At 39.2% G+C, this 21,378-nt stretch overlaps 3 protein-coding genes across 4 annotated transcripts; 1 reads left to right on the top strand and 2 right to left on the bottom strand.

The window, feature by feature from the left end:
- Positions 1-373: 373 nt before the first annotated feature.
- LOC115566861 (antigen peptide transporter 1-like) lies at positions 374-8,546 on the top strand. Its single transcript, XM_030392893.1, is given in 14 exon segments — positions 374-582; positions 1,553-1,885; positions 2,263-2,485; positions 2,641-2,755; positions 2,994-3,124; positions 3,307-3,386; positions 3,389-3,514; positions 3,735-3,932; positions 4,142-4,270; positions 4,393-4,587; positions 4,674-4,847; positions 5,446-5,605; positions 6,668-6,804; positions 6,890-8,546. Coding segments are annotated over 13 exon segments (2,220 nt in total). The 5' UTR covers positions 374-582; positions 1,553-1,564; the 3' UTR covers positions 7,121-8,546.
- An 873-nt stretch (positions 8,547-9,419) lies between these two features.
- LOC115566866 (transmembrane protein 176B-like) lies at positions 9,420-13,766 on the bottom strand. Its single transcript, XM_030392900.1, has 7 exons — positions 13,617-13,766; positions 12,771-12,958; positions 12,248-12,340; positions 11,673-11,729; positions 11,154-11,354; positions 10,574-10,696; positions 9,420-10,057 (listed from the first exon to the last, which is right to left on the bottom strand). The coding sequence occupies exons 2-7, from the start codon at positions 12,945-12,947 to the stop codon at positions 9,992-9,994; spliced, it is 717 nt and encodes a 238-aa protein (XP_030248760.1). The 5' UTR covers positions 12,948-12,958; positions 13,617-13,766; the 3' UTR covers positions 9,420-9,991.
- Positions 13,767-14,304: 538 nt separating this feature from the next.
- LOC115566863 (transmembrane protein 176B-like) lies at positions 14,305-20,821 on the bottom strand. 2 transcript variants are annotated; one of them, XM_030392895.1, is made up of 7 exons: positions 20,647-20,821; positions 17,943-18,130; positions 17,541-17,660; positions 16,801-16,857; positions 16,414-16,614; positions 16,102-16,224; positions 14,305-15,405 (listed from the first exon to the last, which is right to left on the bottom strand). In XM_030392895.1, the coding sequence occupies exons 2-7, from the start codon at positions 18,117-18,119 to the stop codon at positions 15,340-15,342; spliced, it is 744 nt and encodes a 247-aa protein (XP_030248755.1). In that variant the 5' UTR covers positions 18,120-18,130; positions 20,647-20,821; the 3' UTR covers positions 14,305-15,339. The 2 variants fall into 2 exon arrangements, with proteins under 2 accessions (XP_030248755.1, XP_030248756.1); XM_030392896.1 differs by lacking the exon at positions 20,647-20,821 and adding an exon at positions 20,324-20,545.
- Positions 20,822-21,378: the final 557 nt, after the last annotated feature.

The raw sequence follows: 21,378 nt of genomic DNA, 5'->3' as shown, positions 1-21,378 counted from the left end.
AAATATTTACATATATGTACTAAATCAACAGGAGAATGTTTGCACTTAACACTTAAGACAGCAGCATACTGTGATATTTGATGTGTTAGACGGTCTGTCAAAGTATTTTGTTATTTGTGACTTGCATAAGCATAGCTTATTTTTTCTGTTGAAGGGAGATGTAATATTCCATGATGTTCCATGTATGCTTTTATTCTGAAACTCCAGTACCGGAGTAGAATGTAACGAATATATGTCTATGGGAACTATTGCCGAGAGACAGGGAATAAAAAAGTAGCGGAGCTACAAACAGCTACAAAGTGGCAGTGAAGGTATCCGGTTTGTCGTACAGGATAGATTATTAACACATCGTGAGTAGTCTATCACAAAATTAGCTAAACTGTGCTAGCTTACTGTATACTGTAGCATGCATTTTGACCCAAACGCTAATAGTTATGTTGTATTTCAGTTCTGCTAATTTGTTTTCGTGCTGCTGTGGCTCGGTTTTTTTTTTTTTATCTTGAATTACAGCCGTGTGGATGAAAACGAAAGTAATTCAAAACTGAAAGCAAACATAACCTTTTTGAATAAAGGGCATCTAAGGTAACAGTCAATTATGGACCTGGTTTATATGGTTATAAAAAGAATGAATAGGCTTAATGTTAAGCTGTGTATTCTACATGTTATAGCCACAAGTGATATCCGCGTTTTCCAGATGTGGACTGTAAAAAAAATATATTTACTTGAGTACATTTACGTGACATTTCTCTGACAGATATAGCTACTAGTTCCTTATTAGTTTATAACGTCCCTGTCCAGTATCCATTGTTTTTCTGAGCTCATTAAAAGTTGAGAAAGAATCCAAAAACACCACAAAAAACACTGACCGGGACCATTTTTCTGCACAAGTACTTTCACTTTTGTTACTTTAAATATTTACAGATAATACTTAAATACTTAAGTATAGCTTTGAGTGCATGACTTCTTTTTGAAGGCTTCTGTTAGTTCCACTGGTTACAAACTGATTGCATTTGTTGACTTGAATACTCAGCAGTGTTGTAAAAAGTTTATAACTAAGTAAAGGTAAAGATATAAATTCAGTATATATACATTACACTACTCAAAATGAGTTAGGCATCGGCATATCGGTAATATGCATGTCTATGGACAATCAAGTGAAAGACAAAGATATCCCAGTATCTCTAACTATATAATGTCTAATATGTATATAGATACGTACTTTTCTGGCAACCAGTGTACTTATGAAAAGTACATGTAAAAGTAAAATATATCTTCAATCGCCTGATTTGTGCAATTGGGCCAATTATCTGGTATTCAGTATTTTTCTGATTGCCAAAGTCAAAGTTTTTTTTTAAAGAATATAATTAGACCACTACCAACTAGTTAGACAAGTTTCCAAATAAATGTAGTGGAGTAAGAATAAGATATTTCCTCCAAGTTGTAGTGGTGTGGAAGTACAAAGTCCTCACATACTGTACTTGAGTAAACATACATAGTTACATTCTATCCCTGATACTCAGCCACTGACCCTCGCTGTCACTTACATTTGCAGGCCCTGTGCATTATGCAGAAAATGAGCTACTTCGCCCCGCTGCTTTTCATGTGCCTGGATGTGTGTGTGGTGCACACCATCCGCCTGGCCCAGCTCTCGCCCCTCCTCCTCTCCAGTCCGTTCATCACCCTGTGGGGAGGAGCGCTGACCAGGGCGTGCGTCCTGCTCCTCCTCACCTTCACCTACCCCGGGAGCCTGCCGTGGATGAGCAGCTTCGAGGGGCTGCAGCGCTTAGGGGTCCTTTGCTTCCACTTCCCGGTGTACATCACTCTTCTCTGGGCACTCGGGCAGTCCACCCTGGAGGAACTGTGGGGATGGCACTCCTGGGAAAGGGTGGGTAGCTGTGTTCTGCTGCTGAACTGAGATGGACCCTGCAACTGTTGTTTGATTACTGATTTTCATTCTTACTTTATTTCAGGCCTAAGTTAAAATAATGACACATGCCCATCAAATCTTGAAAACCAAAGTATATGTTTAGTTGTGGCATTGAATATAGAATCCAGTCGTTGCACCTGTCACAGCAGGATTGAAATATTTGTTAAAGTTGTGAAATAGGAACAAGACTGAAACCAAAACCAACCAGTTTGAAGAGAAGGAGAAATTCCCCATTTTATAAATGTTGTTTTTACTTTCACCCTAACAATTTACTGATTTACTTCATGTAATATTCTTCTGTATTTGTGCATTAAAACCTGTCTTGTGTTTTACAGGTGTTACAGGGTTATGTTGTGGCATGTGTGGCCTGGCTCTACTGGAGATATGTGTCTCTATTACTCTCCTGGGGTCGATACATCTCACCTCTGCTGATGAGGGTGCCGGCTGAGAAGCCTAAAGAGGACACCGGGGCCTCGCTGAAGAGACTGATGGAATACATGCTGCCCTATCTCGGACGCTTTGTTGCTGTGCTGTTTCTTGTGATTGTCTCTTCTTATGGTAAGTGAGACAACAGCTCCGTAAGCCCTGGAAAGACTAGTAGGCAAATAAGAATATGCAAAAGACTTCATGGTTACTTCAGTCATATGCCATTAAATGCCAGTTATGTATCCAGTCCACTGACTTTGCTGACTCTCTGTGTCACCTGTCTTCAGGTGAGATGGCTATTCCTCAGTGCACTGGACGTGTGGCGGACTGGATCATGAATGAAGAAGCACCCGATGCATTCACAGAGGCCATCAAATTCATGACACTAATGACTGTTGCCAGGTAATGTAAGCTTCGAAACAAAGTGGTTAAGATCGATAGATAGATAGATGACCGTACCTCAAACAAGAGTCTTACATTCCCCTCTGAGATTTATTATCTGATGCTTTTATATTTTCTGAACTGATTCAGTGTTTATTGTGAAGTTGTATTCTGTAGTATTGTTTCTGGTGGAGGTGACAGTCTGTTGTATTGCTGTTTATGGTACTTTACACTGCACTGCGTCTGTTGTATGCTTCAGTGCTGTGCTTGAGTTCGTATGCGACCTCATGTACAACGTCACCATGAGCCGCATTCACACCTCAGTGCAGGGAATCGTCTTCCAGGCTGTCCTGAAACAGGAGATTGCTTTCTTTGACGCCAATTCATCAGGTAACAACTTACCCGACAGGAAGTAATCTTTATAAGAGAGAGTACTTTTAATCTAAGAGAGTATATTTCTTCATACTTATGGAACATGATTGTATTTGTATTGAGGCCTAGCTCAGTTACTTTATTGTTGTCAGTGTCCTAATAAATACGTTCTCGAGACTAAAGGACAACTCTTCTCTCAGGTGAACTGGTGTCCCGCATTACCACTGATTCCAACAAAATGAGCGAGGCACTGAGTGAGAAACTGAGTCTTGTCATGTGTAGTACACGGCACGTCTTGGCTTCCTCCTGTTCTTCATGGTGAGCCAGTTGTGGAAGATGACTCTGCTCACTTGCATGGGGCTGCCCATCATCTGGGTCATGCCTGAGCTGACTGGACACTTCCACCAGGTACAGAGGGGTTCTCTAAATCTTGCATGTTCTTCAAAGCTGTTCTTATCATATATTTTAGATGAATGATGCATTAGAAAGAGTTATTGTAGTTTGAGAGGTGTTTCTTGATGTGGTGAGCTGACTTCCACTCAGCTCTGTGGAGAGTTTTAGCAACTTTAAACTGTTTTGGGTTTTATGGCCCACAGCTTCACGTTTTTTTTTTTCATCTATGATTCAGAACATGGCTAAAAAGGTTCAGGATTCACTGGCGAAAGCCAACCAGGTGGCCACAGATACCTTCTCCTCCATGAAGACAGTGAGGAGTTTTGCCAATGAGGACGGTGAGACGGAGAGGTACAGGCGGCAACTGGACGATACTTACGCCCTCAATAAAAAGGAAGCTGCAGCCTATGCAGCCTCTACCTGGGCTAACAGCGTGAGTTGAACACCTCTGTGAAGTGTGCAATCATTTCTTAGCAGTCTGTGCGCATAATGTGTTTATCAATCTACCATTTCAGTTTTCTATTGACAACAGTTGTTCCTCAAAATTGAGCACCATAGGAGAACCGAACCTGAATTTTCAAGGAAAAAAATGTCAGTATTCCTTAAAACAGGTCCTTAAAAGTGTCTTATATGTTCTTCCAGATGGCCACGTTGGCCTTGAAGGTGTGTATTCTGTACTATGGAGGGACTCTTGTGACCAGGGGAGGCGTTAGCAGTGGAGACCTGGTGTCATTCGTCCTCTATGAGCTACAGTTTGCCTCTGCTGTTGAGGTGAGTCACAGGCAAAGATAAAGGGAGTATGTTACAGTGAAATAATTATGTTCTCGCACACGTTTATAATGCAGAAGTAGAAATAGCTGATTAAATGCCTCATCCTACCACTTCTCTTCCAGGCTATCATGCGTGAATACCCGGAGGTGAAGAAGGCGATTGGTGCATCTGAGAAGATCTTTGAGTATCTGGATCGCAAACCTAAAGTACCTCCAGCGGGCAATTTGACCCCTCGAGATCTTGAGGGACACATTGAATTCAAAAAAGTTACATTTTCCTATTCTGGAAGGACGGACGAAGACACTCTTGTTCTCAAGGTATGCACCTTAAACTTCTTTGTGTTTGTTTGATGTAGAAATTTAAATGAATCTTTTCAATTCACCCTGCTTTTTTGTTCTACTAGGATGTGTCTATAGACATAAAGCCAGGCAAAGTCACTGCCATCGTGGGGCTCAACAGATCAGGGAAGTCCACTTGTGTCAAGCTGCTGGAGAGATTTTACCAGCCGCAAGCCGGTGAGATCCTGCTGGATGGGAAACCACTGCAAAGCTACAAGGATGAGTACCTACATGAAAAGGTGTTTTGTCACGACACACTCTATTTTGAATCCTTAAAGCATTTAGCTAACATTGTCACCTAATTTGATTTGCTGTGAATGCAATTATAGGAAGCCTAGAGGTGCCCTGATGAGTTTGTCTTCCTACTTAACTATGTATAAAAAAATAAAAAATGACAGTAAGACTGTAAGGAGCTTTTAAGCCTTTCAGGACCTCTCATTTGGGATGTTGAGGGTGTCTGTGTATGGGAGAGATAGTGACACCCTAAGGGGATTATCAAGTCATTATACCACAAAATCTGACTTGAATTCAAAATGGCAAATACTAAATGAATTCTGCAGCTGAGACCATAAAATGAAAATAAAATGAAATTAGCCCTGAGCTGCTCAGTGATGACGATATAAGAAAGGTGAATCACAGTTCATTGAAAGTTTCCTCCCGTAATGTTCCAAATATGTCTTTAATATCACTCCTTCCGTTCTGTTTGATCTTTCCTCTAACACTTTGGATTATTACAGAGACACTTGGTTGCACTTGCTGCCTAGTTTCACTCTGCTGCTGCCCTCCTTGTAAACCATTCTCACTGACGTTTCCCCCCTTCATCCTGTTTGTTTATAGATTGCTGTGGTGAGCCAAGACTGTGTACTGTTTGCTCGCTCTGTGCGGGAGAACATCAAGTATGGCTGCGAGGACGCCTCTGATGAGGAGATGTACAAGGCTGCCAAGCTGGCTAGTGCCCACGACTTCATCATGGAACTGTCAAATGGATACGACACAGGTTTTTTTTTAGAGTGAATCCTAAGGTTTGGTTCTTCTCAGGGGTTCTTGTCACTCATTATTTTTCATTTACATTTACATTTTTAGATGCTGAATGTGCAATAGCTAGGAAGATCACTGTTTCATCATGAAAACTGAATTGATTTTATAATTTTGAATTTTTCTTACATACTAGTGACGTGTGGATCGGCTCTGGCATCAACCAAATCTGCATAATATGTGAATTTTAATCCACCTGCCACTCGTCTTGTCACAATATTGAAATTACTGTACTCGATACAATATTTTGTGTTGTTGAACATATCATGTTCAATATCACAAGGCCAAATTGACTGGGCATAAAATGTCAGATATTTCATAAAAGATAGATCTATAATTTGGAATTTTGTGTCCATGCGTGCAGTAATGTCCCTGCCACAAATATTTTGAGACTTTAAGCAGCAAAACCAAAAAATAGCTGACAAATTAATTTAAAAAAATTGACAGTACAGAAGATACTTTCCATAGAAAACAGAATTAACCTTTTGCTTATAAAGCAGTTTTTTTTAAATAGCTCTGATGGAGCTCATTATTTATAAGGAGGCTAAATAATGAATGAAGTTTTACTGTTGTGCTTGTGCATAACCGCACACAGCGTCTGTCTTAATGGTGAGATCGCTCATCGTTTCTGCTGTGGCGGCATTGTTGCAAGTATTTCACAAACTCAACTCATTAATGATGTCCCAACCACATTCCAAAACGCCGATTAATCAAAATGCTCATTTACTTTTGGCCTGGACACCAAATATAACTGCAATCCACACATTATTATTACATAGTGCTGGGGAGAATTGAAATACAATTCATATTGTCGCGACAGGTTTGTCTTCATGTTGTCATGCGAAACCTTTACTTAACTTTGTGATCCCTGCATAAACTCTGCTGAAGGTTATGAAAGGGCTTATGAATTTAATTAAGAGCTCTTGTGTAACAGGACTCTGGCCCTGTGGTCCTGCCAAATGCAAAATACACTTCTTCGTCTAAAGATGTACACAAACACAATAACTGTATGTCTGTTGAACAGATGCTGGTGAGAAGGGAGGACAGGTGTCTGGAGGCCAGAAGCAGCGCATTGCCATTGCCAGAGCGTTAATCAGACATCCCAAAATCCTGATACTGGACAACGCCACCAGTGACTTGGACTCAGAGAACGCATACCAGGTTGGACATTCTAGAGTTGTGTAATTTTGCCTATTATTACTCATGTTTTCCACATCTAACACCAGGCCACGATTGTTCTCAACAGGTGCACCAAGCTCTGTTGAACCAAACCAACAACTGCTCCGTGCTGTTGATTTCCAACAACGTAAGTGTTGTAGAGAAGGCCAATCGTATATTTGTCTTCCACGAAGGGATGGTAAAGGAGGAGGGCAGCCATGATGTGCTGCTGGAGAAAGGCGGCCTTTATGCTGAACTGGTCAGAAAGCAGAACATGGGCTTCCACCGCCAACAAGAGGAGAAGAATGACACACACTGATGCGTGCGGGCGGAGGTTGTCTTCAGGCCTGAGAAGCAGTCAAAGTTACTGATTAAATGTCCTGACTTAAAAGGGTCAAAACTCCAGTAACGCTATGAATAACAACTTCATTGTGAGACCACACTCCATAACACCAAAGTGTTGCTAGAGTTTATGGCCATTAAGAATATTTTTCTTCTCCATACACATTGGAAATAGGCAAAATGTACTTGAAATCTCTATTCAAGAAAATGTTATTATAGATAATACATTTTCTGCAACATGACCAGATTTAACATATCACATATTAAGGTTCCTCATTGCATTGATGCAAATCATCACCAAAAATCAAGTCCTGCTAATTGATTTGCAACATTGATCACAACACAGATTCTAATTTTCATCATCCAATGGTATTTATTATCCAGCGAGGCAGCTGGATTTGCGAGATCTCCTGATCTCACAAATATATCTTGACAGACTTAAGTCACTGCGCTTGTGGTAGAACACACAGTGGTGCAACCAATCAGCATCCTATGAGGAACTACTGGCAGCTACGGGTGAGGTTCACATGTGACGACCAGCGGGAGAGGTGACTGTTTGGAAACATCAATGGCGGTTCTTCAAGAGGTTTGCATAGCTGCTGCTAACGCATCAGTGAAATCAGAACTGGAGAGTGTTTTCCATTGAAAGAATATCAAGTTAACAGCACTGAATCTTCCGACTGTCTTTGGGACGAGTATTATTTACAAACTGGCTCCGCTGGTGGTAGCGTGTATAACAAACTGGCCCTTCTGGTTAGATATTTATAACCTTATCACCCAACCCTAGTTCCTACTGGGCAGCTGACATACGCCAGTGGGTGTGAATGAGAATCATTTTGAAGAGGTTTTATGATGTTCACACACACTATTGCTTCACACACTTCGCAAATGTAGATGTAGAAGAAATCACTCAGATAAGAATTTAGTGATTGTGAAATGCAATATTTAAAAATTAAAGTCACAAAATGTTTTGTTTCTATTTATTTTTCTTAATTGTCTGCATATTTGTTTTGTTTTTATTGAACTTTTCCCTGTATTGATAATTCCTAACTATGTTTGAACCTGTTGAGCTGAGAGTGTGGCCAGAGGAACAGGCTGCTGAGGACGATGTTGGGATGTTGTTGTAATCAAGTTTTGTGGACTGACATGTTGTCTGGTTGGTGCTCGTCCCAGGACAGATAGGCTCTCCTGCGGGTGATCCATCCATCCACAGAGCATCAGTGACAGAGGAGAGGTGAGGTGTCTGCTCAGAGCTCAGAGAATACTGAAAAGACTAAAAGGACCAGATGTAACCGCTGACGTAGCTTCTGTCTTCAGGCTGTGAGACTCCTGAACATCCTCAACAAAATAGACTGCTTTGATTTCTGTCCGTCTGTGATGAAGCATTAAATGAGTCAAACTTATTTTACAAGCCTGGTGTTGTCAGATGTTTTCTATCAGATAAGTAGGAAGTGTGGTGCTGCTCGCAAACAGAATCACACTCTCGGCTGTATAGACTTCGAACACAAGAGTGCCACCGACAATCAGAAGCTGCCATGTTCAATTCCAGCCGAACTGTCTGGAGGAGAACCAACAGTAACAGTTTTTAAACTCACTGGAAACATAATTGTCAACTGTCAATTTCTCTATTAAGTGACTGGTTTCCAAATAAACATATTTGAAAGAGTTTTTAAACTCACTGTCGTTCCTCCATCGATTCCAATCAACATCAGTTCATTCAGAATCTCCTGTCGCTCACAATGTAACATTTAAGAATTTTGGTGTTTTTAATATGTGCAGGAGGTATTTTCTTTAATCAAGCAAACTCACAAACATTCTTTCATTCATCAAGGTAGAAACTCCTGTCAAATATTAATGTTCCCCATCTTTGTTTTTAGTAAGTATTGTGTAGTTAATGAGTATGACTGAGGGTCAGTCTAATGTCCATGGCTATCGGTCATTTTGTCCCTTCACAGACAGACCACAAGTGTCACATAGTAATCAAGCATTTAACTAATTGTTCAATAAATATAGGCATTAATAAAATAAAGTCTTAGTCTAAAATAGAGTAAATAACAGTTTTCAATATTATTATAATAAATGTATCATTATTTGATGTTTTAATGTGTAATAAAATGAGGATTTATAAATGAAAAAACAGTCTTGATACAAATAGGCAATGTAAGTCTGTCAGCTGGTCGAGTGTCCGTTTTGACTCGGTGGTAACAGCACATGCATTCAGTATATTCATTCTATGACAGGGTGTTCATTCAGTAGACTGAAGAAGCTGAGCAGACTTGCTTTAATCATTTTATTTTACTTTGGCCAGAAACAGCATTTATAAAAGGAGGAATATGATGATTTTCAAAGGATAGTAACCGTCATAACACTTAAAATACTCATGATATTCATCGTTCATATTTGTACACAAACCGAACAACTAGTTATTAAACTGAAGGCAGAAATACAAATCATGAAATGTGTAAGTTTAGGTCATTTTTTTAAATGGCTTAATATTACAAATGGCAACAAACGTACATTGCTTAAAACTCCCTTTACAACCACACTGACTATAAGGCACCTTACTGTCTAGAAAATCAGACAAAACAGGGACATTTAAAAAAATATATATATATTAACAGACAATGAAAGAGCAGCTTAAACTATTTAGTTCAGATTATTACAAAGTTTATGAAAATAGAATACAAAAAATTACTTATTTATATTTTTCAGCAACCCATGCAGGAAAGGTTTGACAGAGATTGTCGAGCTGAACTTGTAAAGATCATTGTCTATACAAAACATAGACTCAACAGTGTAAATGCACATGATTGCAGTATAACAGAAAGCAGAAAGCACAGATCTTCAGTTAGACTGAAGGGTTGATGGCATTTTTCTCCTTACGTGGTTTGTAGCATTCTGGGTCATCAGTGCTCTGCAAGAGAAAAATAATGTCAGAAAAGCAAATAAAAAGGTGCAGACATACTTAAATCTTTAAAAATAGCACACATTCATACATTTCATACAGTCATGAACTGTGCAGTGTCCAGCAGGGTTCATCTTTGTTGACATTATTTGAGTCACATCTCTATTTTGAATTGAGACACATCCTAAATTTCACAGTTTGAAGACAAGAAGAAATTAGAACTTGGCAACAAACGGCATGAATGTGTTTTCATGTCATTACTGACAGATTTATTGGAGCTAACAATTCTCTTGCCTATGGAAAAGATGTTTAAGGAATATTTTGACATTTTGGGAAAGAAACTTGTTCACTTACTAGATTTGAGCTAAACTACTCCAAAAACTCCTTATTGTTGTGCACTATAAGCATTCAAACAAGGAGGGACATGAAAGATAAAACTACAGCATTTGTGTTCAGTCAGCACAATGCTCTGTTTGCTGGGCATACCGGTTTAACAGTCAGCTATGATTCTGTTGTCGACTTTACCTCGTTCCCTCTCTTCCCTCTGCTCCTCAGAGCCTTGATCCCCAGGACGGCAGAGCTGATGGCGATGCAGAGCTCCAGGACCGACAGGACAATCAGCACAGCAATGATGCTTCGTATAAGCATCTGGTGGGACACAAAAACTGTGTTAACTTTAAATTCACATTAGAATTGAATTTCTTTCATTATCTTTTATTATTTTCAATACTGAGATGAACGCAGAAGACATCACAACTATGACTGAACGCAGAAGGAATAATGTAGTATTATGTTCGAGCTCACTTCGGACGGGGATGCCCGCTTTTAGCTTAGAATCTACAGTGACGAATTTGGGTTAGAAAAAGTAAACGATGTCTTTTCTATTCAGTTTGGGATCTTCAGCGCTCTTTAGCTGTAAAGCTCTAGAAATGTTTTGTGGACTACAAGAAAGGAACCCCGACTTTCTACTGGCACGAGGGCGAGTAGATAATGACAGGATTAGCATTTTTGGGTGAACTTTACTTTTATATGTAAATAATTCAGGCCATCTATTTTCCACTCATCAGTTACAGCACAGAACTTAAATTATATTTCCCACACTTACCAGAGCCATTGTTCTGCTTTTCATGCATATTTCCTTCATGACGTCTTCATGAGGAGACGGTGTAGAGTCATGTGAAAAGTAATCGTAATATTCCTCGCACATCCACCACAAGTTAATGACTGCTATGTCAATGCTGTAGAGTACGATGGCTGCAATGGCGAAAAGAACTCCGAACAGATTCAGTGTCACATTGAGGATGACCTGAAATACAAGAATTGTCAGTTTATGTGCAGCCAAACACAAAACATAGACACAATAAACAGCATACAGTACACTCGTGGAATTTAAAAAGTCTACCTGACCCTTTTACACTGATGGTTTGTATCACAGCAGTGGAAACAGCTGGGTGGCCGGTATTAATTTAAGACATCAACTCTGTCAAAGTGCCTTGAAGAAAGACACTGAGCCTATATTCTGCCCTCTGTCTTGTATGTTATTTGTCTTGTAATAAAACATAAATATAGGAGAACAAATTAAATGAAAGATATCATGAGGATGTTATACAGCTGAACTACTCACCAGACATGGACTGGGGTACTTCTCAGACAAAATGCTCACGATGCCGAACAATATGAACTGGAGAAAAGACAAAAAAATGTTAAAATCTAAAAACCTCCTTTTTTCACACAGACACTGAAATTCAAACGTGTCAGTTCTAATTTGTGTATTTTGAGCATCAGACAAAGCCATCAATATTTATTCATGTAACTAAGAGCTTAAGACGTCCAATAACAAAACACACTTGGGTTTACGTGCTAACATTAGCGCGGTAACATGCTCACTAATAATAGCCAGAAAGTGTTCTTTGACTACCCATCTCTAATCAGTTCAAGTGGACAGATTTGAAGGACATATCTTGATCTGCTTTATTTTAGTTGACACGTACATAATAAACCTAATACACATCCTTTGGATCAGCGAAAGAACGCTGATGATTCGTCACTTTAAAGTGACTTGTGTGTGTCCAGAATGTCCTGTATGAGAACATTTGTTGGAAATCAACTGAACAGCCCCAACTCTAGTTTGGGGGAGACTTGGGAACATATAGATGAACATTTTTTAAGGAAAAAGATCATCAAAAAATGCTTGCTTACCATTCCTCCCAACCAAAAAGGATATGGGGAGGAACGAACTTCAATGATTGCTCCAAGGCCGATGTTGAGCAACCCAACTGTAATATGCAGAGCCTGTAGAGGAGGAAACGCAGTATGAACAACAAACGCCTGTGGTGCAGAACAAACTGTTTTCAAACCACTTCCACTCATATTTTCATGGATTTTTAAATGTAAGTTCCTGTATAAACAGAACGTTATCTTAAGGCAGGTACAGAGCTTTGACAATGTAATGGAAAAAAAAGTCGTGGACACAAAAAGTGTGACTGTAATGTAAAAAAGGCAGAAACAAAAGGCTTTCGGCAGGGAGTTAAAAAATGTGGTAAACATTTTGTTTCGAGGTGAATTAATATCAGTCATTTCTAACTTTGAATTTTTGTTTGAAGTTAGAATTTAATGGGAAAAGAAAATGTCCTGACTGGAAAAAATTAAGTGCAGCATACAACCACAAACTTTAAAGTTGAAGTTCACGGAGAAACTTCAAACATACAAGATCGTAACTCACCCCCAGGACTGACTGAGAAGTTCTCTGGACTCTCCTCAGGTGCTGAGACAAGGAGCAGCATGCTGGGCTGTAGCAAAGGCCCGTCAAGATTTGGCACAGTGGAGGACAAGTGCTTTCAGGGTCAGAGGTCAAAGTGAACACGGTGACCCCATCAGCCTTGGTCATGGTCAGGGACATCCTGCCTTCACCTGTAGAATAAAGTAGACAAGAGCATATAAGCTTTACACAAGCTGACAGGAGACAGTGACATGTAGTAACACTGGTATGCTCCTTTAAACATGCTGACACTAATCTGTTACAGCAACAAGTGTATGTATTTTCTATGTGACAGCCTTTATGTATATGAAATCATAAAATGTTATTGTTGTATGCAATAATTTGATTTTTTTTGTCTCAATGATGAGACACTAAAATGAATATAAATCACTGAATATAAAACAATTCATCAAAAAAGATTAAATGCAAACGTTGATGCTTTTTTATTCAGAAAACCGACAGTTGGAACATGTACTTGTATTTGTTTACACGGCAGACCTGCCACATCCAATATGGCGGCGACGTAAATATGACTGTTGATGATGACGAACTTTTCTCTCTCCGTCTGTTAACACTGAGCTCCTGCCAACCAGTTTTTAAACATCACTTATAGAAGCATTTCGTTACAACAGGACTGTCCTCGTCTCATTAAACTAGCTTACTGGAATCAGAAAAGTAACTGACGGTAACGTTACTGTAAGTGAATCTTGACCGAAAGTATATGACGTTAACCCTGTTCTAGAATGAAAAGCCAACCGTTTCAGACATTAACACGCAAGGATGTTTGTTAGCTTGTTCTTTGTGACCTACCGGCAGGAGAAGAGTCAGTGTAAAGTAGCTGATACGCGATTTATTCCGCTGGTTCGGAGTAATCTGGTAGAGTCGCCACATCTGTCTTTCTCACGGGTGTGGAGTGCTGCTCACTCAGCAGCAGTGCGCTCAGTGCTGCCACCGGCGGCCGGAAGCTGCATTGCAACAGCTGATTATCTTCGATTAGCTCATTATTTTTTTAACCAAAGCTTTTTTAAATTTCTCCTCAGTTTCAAGGTGACGATACAAAAATGAAGGACATAGCTTTCGTGACTACATAAGTAGCATTACAATGCATTGATACAAAAAGGCATCGTGGTATCAGGTAAATGTATTGTAAGGTAAATAAAAAAGGGTAAAGCACGACAATAATAACATTAGTTAAAAACAAGGACGGCAGATTGTTAATATTTCTTGTAGCATACTGTCTGTATCAGCACATTGCGTACTGTTTATAATTTGGTAAGTATTTCTTCATTTCCAGAAGTTGAGAACTTATCTTGAAGGATGTTCAGCTTCCAGAGAAGAATTAATAACATATTATTAACATAACATATAATATAACATCTTTGGCTTCCAATTTAACTGTGTATTTGGTCTTGGTATCAAGCTATTCTTCCACTTCCTTCCAGATCTCTGATGTGTACTGATATTCATAAAACAGATGAATGATTGTTTCTTCTTCATCTTCACAGAACTCACATTTATTATCGATATCAACACACTGACACATTTATTGGTATTTGTTTGTTGCACAGATGTTTGTTTGGAAAGGGCCGAGGGAGGAGAACTTACACCAACCAGTTCCCAGAAGTACCTCCTCCCAACTGGAAGCTATAAAGAAACTTAACTCTTTAGAGATCATTCAGCTCAACACAAAGACATCTTTGAACACTCTGCTCTGACAAACAAAGAAAAGGTGGTGGTGACATGCAGGGCCGTGGCCACAACTTTAGAGGTCATGTGTCCAAATGGCCCCAGTAAGACTCCACACCAACATTTTGTTCATGTAACTGATCAAGCATATTTTCCGTGTATTTGATGTACTGGTAGGACAAGAATCCAAGTGTAGAAAAAATAAATCCCTTTTACTTTAATTCATTGATTTGTATTTTGTGGCTAAACATTGCAAAATGAAACCATTTTAAATCATTTCAAGTGTTATGCCGGCCTAAATTCATGAATTCTAAATTAAAACAAAAGCAACTAAACAGGTACAATTGACCTATTTAGAGATGACAGCTTAGAAACTAGAGCCCACATGATACAGAGATTTTCTACATGTACTCATTACAGTGAAAGACGAAATACAAACGTAGCTGAAATATGTAACAGATACCTTCAACATTGACAATAGCAAACAAAACCCTTATTGTTCCATAAATGTAACAAACACACGCACAAACCTCCCTTCGACCTACAAACAACCTGAATTTAAGGCACACTGCTTAATAAAAAACTCATCATAAAAAAAGGAACAACTTTTTAGAAAACTTTAACAGGTGATGATAAGACAGCGACTTATACAATTTAGTGCAGTAGAGATAGATATTCTAAACTTTAAGTGCAATTTTTTTTGAGCAACCCTTGTGGGAAAAGAACAGAAGTTTGGCAGAGACTGTACCAGCTAATTTCTGTATATCACTGACATTACAATACATTCGGTCAGTGGTGTAAAAGCATAGAATCATAGTATCAGACAGCTCCAAGCACAGACTTTCATTTAGGCTGTAGGGTTACTGGTGACTTCCTCCAGGAGTGGCTTGTAACGCTCTGGGTCTTCATTGTTCTAAATCAGAAAATATCGACATAAATTTAACAAAATTAAGAAAAGAAGAAAGTACAGCTCGGCATCCTACTGCATACTAATATATATATTTTGTAAAATTCTCATTTTTATACTGACATTTACTGGAGATAAAGTTTTTTAAATGATTTTTGATGATTGATGATGATTTTTTAAAGGAATAGTTTGTAACAGACTCTCCTGTCAACATGCTGAATTTGAAGCTACAGCCAGCAGATTAGCTTAGCATAAAGACTTGAGACACTTCCTCAAACTGGACAGGTTTAAAGGGAAAACAATAAATGGGACATTGCGACTTAACATTAAGACCCATTTTCATTTTCTCTCACACATGTCACAAACACCAACAACTCCTGCCTTACAGCAGATCTGAAAACACACTACTGTTTCTTTGCTCTCTGGTGAGGGGTCTTTTAAACCATGATGTTACGATGGTAGAGGGCTCAGTAGTAACTGACTGTCGGCCCAAACAAATCAGCATTTCTTCCCAAAATGTCCAACTATTTACTTCCACTGTGTCAGCTGATTCTACAAACATTATCTGGCTGACATAGAATTGAGAAGAGGGTTTCATGTCAACTATTAGAAAAGTGGAAAATAAAGCATTTGTATTCAATCAAACTTTCCAGGATAAACAACAGGTTCAACAGTAGTAAGATATGATTTTGCAGACTCTACCTCATTTTCTCTCCTCTCACTGTTCCTCAGAGCCTTGATCCCCAAGACGGCAGAGCTGATGACGAGGCAGAGCTCCAGGACTGACAGGACAATCAGCAAACCGTTAATGCCTCTTGCAAGCATCTAGTGAGAAACACAAAACGTGTTAATTTCACAATGTTCAAACATGTTTGTTTGTTTTATTCAAATGCTTCTGAATCTCATGCCATGTCTAGGGCTTGTATACAAATTCGCAGCAGTAACCGAAGTGCTTGTGCAGTGAGTGAAAACAATAACAAGGCAAAAGACATCGACATTAATGTAAAAACTTACCAGAACCAGCGCACTGCCCTCCTTGCATTTCTCCCTGATCATGTCCTCTTGAGGAGATGGGGTATAGTGTCGTCTGTAACGATAATCATAATCATCGCACATCCATACCCAAATATCTGCAAAGTTGATGCTGTAGAGTGCGATGGCTGCGATGGCAAAAGCAACTCCTGCTAGAAGATTCAGGGTCACATTGAGGATGACCTAAAATACAAGAATTGACAGTTTATGAGCAATCAAACATAAAGCCACTCCGAACAATAAACATCATGCAGTACACTGATGGAAATTAAATGGAAATAATTTTTTTGTCTTGAAATGAGACAAGAATAATAGATGAAAGTAAATTAAAAGATAACATGAAGATATTAAATTACATAAGGCATTTACCATACACGGGCTGGGGTACTTCTCAGACAAAATACCAATGGAACCAAACATGATGAACTGGGGAAAAGACAAAGAACAGAATCTTTAAACTTCTTTTCTTCCACACAAACAGCGTGATTAAAACCATTCAACCTCGCCAAGTATGCGTGAGCTTTTTTCTGTGATGAAATGAGACATGAAGAAAAGATCAGAAGATTGTTGTTGAAAGTACGTCAAAGTACGAGAAATATCCTGTTTGAATGGATTTTCTTCTGTTGCAATACTTGTTTCTCATTTGGACTGGCCTCTCCAGTGGATTTTTAGCGATTTAATAATGAGACACTTCAGTATTCAGCCTGTCCCATATGAGAAAAGCTGTTAGGTGAAACATCATGGAATCAGCTGAACACCTTCACAAAGTTCGGTCGGGCTGCGATATAATAGCAACTGAAATACAGTGTGTTCATGATTTACACACATTGGAAAAGGAAACGCAGGATTGGATTAAGTGCAGAGCAGCTTGACGTGACCACCACCAAAAACATCTTCTGGCCACTCAGCTCCACATAGCAAGCAGTGAGGTCTCTCCAGGCAGAGGGCTGGGGGAACAGCCAGTCACCCAGCCAGAGAGATGCGTAGAACACGTTAAGTTTTCTTTTGTGATTATTTTTAACAATTTGGCAAGGATTTTGGCTTGGTGGCCCACCCCGCGAAAAGGAAGGGAAAAAGAAATAAAAGAAATACAACATTAGCTTGCTTACTATTGCTCCCAACCAAAAGGGAAACCCGCTCGCATCCATTTGCCACGAAGAGGCACCACCACTGCTACAGAGGATTGCTCCAAGGCCGATGTTGAGCAATCCAACCATGATATGCAGAGCCTGTAGAAGAGGAAACGCAGTATGAACAACAAACGCCACGTGACATTGTTAAAGTCAATTGGAGGGCAACACTGTGGTTCAGAACAAACTCTTTTCAAACCACTTTTCTTTCATTTTCATTGTGCTTTCTAAATGTAACTCACATAGCTTATAACTTATGTAACTTCTATAAACACAACATTACCTGAGCACAGGTACAGAACTTTGACAACGTGTTGGAAAAACGTTTCCACTGTGACATGGACAAAAGACTAACTTCAAACAGAGAAGGTTGTAACTCACCCCAAGTACTGACTGAGAAGATCTCTGGACTCTCCTCAGGCGCTGAGACAAGGAGCAGCACACGGGGCTGTAGCAAAGGCCCTTCAAGATTTGACAAAGTGGAGGACAGGAGCTTTCGGGGTCAGCAGTCAAAGTTAACACAGTGACCCCATCAGCCTTGGTCATGGCCAGAGACATCCTGCCTGCACCTGTGGAATGAAACAGACAATGTATAAGCTTTACATCTGCCGAATCTGGTCATGGTTGCTGTTTCTTTAATAAATGATGAATCTTAACGTTCAAGTACTAAATACTCATCATTTTTACGTCCAACCTGTAAACCAGCTGAAACTTGTGCTGTCAAAACTGATGTGCACAACACAGTCTCCACTATAGTACATAAAACAGTAAATCATAAGTGATACGACTAATATCTTGAGTAATATTTCTTCACCAAATAGCTGACATGTACTCTTGTCACTTCCCAAAAACAGGAAACATTTGTGGTGATAAGATTGGGGGAGATGTGAGTCAGATTTTCTAAATTTAAAAAATATATAATAGTAATTTATTATTAGTAACTTAATAACGTCAAGATTCTTTTGGCCTTTTTTGTAATTAGGGGTCGACCAAAATGCCTTTCTCAGGGTGGATACGGATACTGATTATTCAACATCAAGGAGCCTGAAAGCATATGTGGGACCAATGTTTATTTGCAAGAAATCTTAAAGACTTTCAAAACCAGTGATGGAATTAACCTAAGTAAAATTTACTCATGTCACGTGCTAAAGTACAATCCCATATGCTTAACTTGAGTATTTCCATCTGCTGTTTCTTTATACTTTCCCTCCACTTCATTTATTTGATTATTTGAGTAACTAGATACTTTGCAGATTCTGATTTTCAGTGCTATTAATTGTGCTGTGTTACCAATCAGATGTTGTTGTGGGTGAGACGCTGTGTGAGAGGTTGAGCCAAAGTGGTTCATAAATGTGTTTATTTAATCTGACAGAAAAATCACCAATAACAATAATTGAAAAATTGCTGAATATTTGCCCTGATAATTGGCCAGGGCCCATATCAGTCAACCTCTACTTATAAGTGCATGTAAGGGCTTTTTCAACAGGATCATATGCTGTGTTTTGCAGACTTAAATGAAGAGGAGTGACTGTGATTGAGGTTAAAGGGGCACTCCACAAGATTTGCAAATGGAGACCAATTCAGTCAGTAAGGAAATGCACTCATTGTAAACATGCTGTTCTAAAACCATTACTTACAAACGAAATATGCTGTAAAGTTCCATTATACTGCAGGAACTCTACGATCCAACACTTTTAGAGGAACTGAAAGTCAGGATATGACGCACTCTGCTGCTTTGTTTGTTACAATTCCTTTTTCAATCTGTCTTTTGTGAGCCTCCTGATGGAAGTACTTATCGGCTTGACTAAGTGCAGCAGACTCTACGTAGGCTTTTGCTGTTGGGAGGTGTTTCTAATATTTTGTCCAACCCATTAACACTACTCAACATCCGTTAGGGATAATGAGTCACAGGTGCATATATGCATGTGAATGGATATACAATAAAAGTCTGGTTAAATGGGACGAAAATATTCACAAAACACAAAATAAAACTTTTTATAGTGGGCTGAACTGACAACTGGCTGTTGAGCAAGGCATTCTAGCGTCAGTGAATAACCATGGCAACGAAGAGTTGTGAGTGAGTAACCATGGTAACGGAGTTACTAGGGGAGGCTAGGAGAGTTTGCGTTTTTCCCGCTGTTTGAGTGTTTTTTTGTTCTTGTGAATAAATGACTGATAAAGCAGTCAGAGATAAATATTTCGTTTCCTATTTTCCACAACTTCTTCAAATTAATATATGTCACAAAACAAACAATCAAATGCAACACCAAAATATCCCTAACCCTATCTCATTTTGAGTGGTATATATCAATGAGGGTGGGTAAACACTTCTCTGTACACTCAAAAATGATCATAAAGTTGATTCAACACCTCTCTGAAAAAGACTTGACAGAAACTGACCATTAAAACCTTCATGGAGGTAACTGTTGTATTAGACTGCATTAGTTTTAGCTAGTTACAGGACGACTTAAAGATGGAATAAGACCTTAAAGCCTTTGGCACAGAAGTTTGGGGTGTTACTAACTTTTACTCAACCGGACAAACAAATACACAAGTATGCTGACTAGTTTTTAAACTAAACTCGTCTCATTAGCTTGAATCACACAAATAACCGACTGAGACAACCACCAACTTAAATATCCAACGATACACTCCTGGACCAGAATAGAAATGTGACCCACTGAAACATTCAGATAGAAGAATATTGTATTTGTTTACACGGCAGACCTGCCACATCCAACATGGCGGCGACGTCTACGTACCTGTCCCAGCAAATCAAGGCGGCATCTACGCAAATATGACTGTTGATGATGATGACGAACTTTTCTCTCTCCGTCTGTTAACACTGAGCTCCTACCAACCAGTTTTTAAACACCACTTATTACGCATTGCGTTAAAACAGGACTGTCCTCGTCTCATTAAACTAGCTTACTGGAATCAGAAAAGTAACTGACGGTAACGTTACAGGAACCACAGTGAATCTTAACCGAACGTACATGACGTTAACCCTGTTACAGTATGAAAAGCCAACCATGTCAGACATTAACACGCAGGGATGTTTGTTAGCTTGTTCTTTTTGACCTACCGGAGGGAGAAGAGTCAGTGTGAAGTGGCAGAAACTTGATTTATCTCGCTGGTTCGGAGTAATCTGAAGCGGATTTACCACATCTGTCTTTCACACGGATGTGGTGGACGTGTTGCCAGATATCGCGAGAGAAACAAGGAAGTGTGCCTATGAAAACAAGCAAAGCAAGCGACTTCTATGGTCGTGGTAAAAAAAAAAAAAAGAGAGAGAGAGAGAGAGAGAGATTATTATACTTTGCACACACATAAATATAACCCTGAATCCAGAAATGTATTGCATTTTATCATTGTATTTATTATGTTAATATATGTTAAGATTCTATTTTGTTTTGGTTCCAGGACTTCAAAACGATATGACATGCAATACAATAGGAAGAGGAACACTTTAGCCCGAAAAACCCGCGACTACCAATATTTACAAGCAACTTTACAGGAAAACAAGCCCAAAGTCGCTTATAATAAGCGGACTTGGCAACTGTGGTGGTGGAGTGATGCTCACTCAGCAGCAGTGCGCTCAGTTCTGCCACCGGCGGCCGGAAGCTTCATTGCAACAGCTGAACATATAATCGTTTTATTTTACCAAAGCTTTTTAAAATAATTGCTCATCACTTACAAGGTGACGATGAGAAAACAAAGGACATAGCTATCGTGACCACATAAGTAGCATTACAATGCATAAATACAACAAGGCATCGTGATACAAGGTAAATGTATTGTAAGGTAAATAAAAAAA

This window comes from Sparus aurata, chromosome 17, assembly GCF_900880675.1.
Source record: "Sparus aurata chromosome 17, fSpaAur1.1, whole genome shotgun sequence".
NCBI classification, from domain to species: domain Eukaryota; kingdom Metazoa; phylum Chordata; class Actinopteri; order Spariformes; family Sparidae; genus Sparus; species Sparus aurata.
Note: the sequence above shows the minus strand (reverse complement) of the source record. Positions and strands in the feature narration are given on the sequence as shown.